The following is a 954-nucleotide window of genomic DNA, read 5'->3' on the forward strand; positions in this document are numbered from 1 at the left end:
GCTGCCTGAGTCTCTTTCTTCTCTTCGGCCTTAGTCTACGATTCTGAGCCAAGCGACAAACAAGCCCGAGAGGCGAGAAAGAAGAAAAGTACTAAAACGACGCCACCTGTGTTTCCTCCATTCTCGAAGCCGAGCCCTGACCACATGCCACCCCGTTGGTACGAATAGAGAAGAATAGGTAGGGGTGGAAACATACAATGGAAGTAGAGTGGACTACCAGAGACAGGCAACGACCGCCACAGTAACGCCGAGCTCAGCTGAGATCGCACGGTCGGGGCGTCGTGTCTATCATGCTACGGGGGGGCGTCGCTCCCCGAGAGGCTCTGGTCGTTCTCTTGTGTTCCCCGTGGGGGGAGGGGCGCCGGCGGCGAGAGGCATGGGCTCAACTCGGACTGCCTTCTTGGGCGAGGTGCTCACGCACGACGGGCGACGACATTGGCTCATATGCAACAGGCACTTTTTATTCAAGGTCTCTCTCTCTCTCTCTCTATTGGAGGCGAATATGGCAATCATCTCTTGCGCCTCGCAACCTCAGCAAGATGGCCTGGCCCGGGAAATCATCAGCTCGGACACCAGTGCCAATAGTGTCTCGTCTCTCACACACATCACCATCTTGCCTCTTGGCACGTCTTGTCTCTTGCACATCTCCCCCCCAACTTGGCGCGCGGCCCCTCTCAGGCCTGAGACAGCGAGCGAGATGACACCAAGAACATATCTGCCCATCTCACATACCGAGCCGGCGGTCTGGCCCGACAAAGCTGGCGCCTTATTCATTCGTCTCCTTTTCCTTATTCTCTCCTTTTTACTTTCCCATGGCACAGGGTGGGTCAGGTCAGTCACCGCCTCACGCCTCAAGCCTCGCCTTACGCCTCTCGCCTCACACGCCGCCATTTCCCACCCCTCTCAACCTCCCATTTCCGCCCTTGTGGCCCTGTAGCTCACGCGCGGGAGCGG

General features: G+C 57.8%; 1 protein-coding gene across 1 annotated transcript in view; it reads left to right on the plus strand.

The window, feature by feature from the left end:
* Positions 1-502: 502 nt before the first annotated feature.
* The window catches only part of VDBG_00974 (predicted protein), a gene marked incomplete at both ends in the record, with an annotated part of 1,784 nt that continues 1,332 nt past the window's right edge, over positions 503-954 (plus strand). The window contains one exon of the mRNA XM_003009245.1: positions 503-831. Coding sequence (XP_003009291.1) covers positions 503-831 — 329 coding nt within the window. The remainder of the gene's footprint in view (positions 832-954) is intronic.

The sequence above is a fragment of the Verticillium alfalfae genome, genomic scaffold, assembly GCF_000150825.1.
Source record: "Verticillium alfalfae VaMs.102 supercont1.1 genomic scaffold, whole genome shotgun sequence".
NCBI classification, from domain to species: domain Eukaryota; kingdom Fungi; phylum Ascomycota; class Sordariomycetes; order Glomerellales; family Plectosphaerellaceae; genus Verticillium; species Verticillium alfalfae.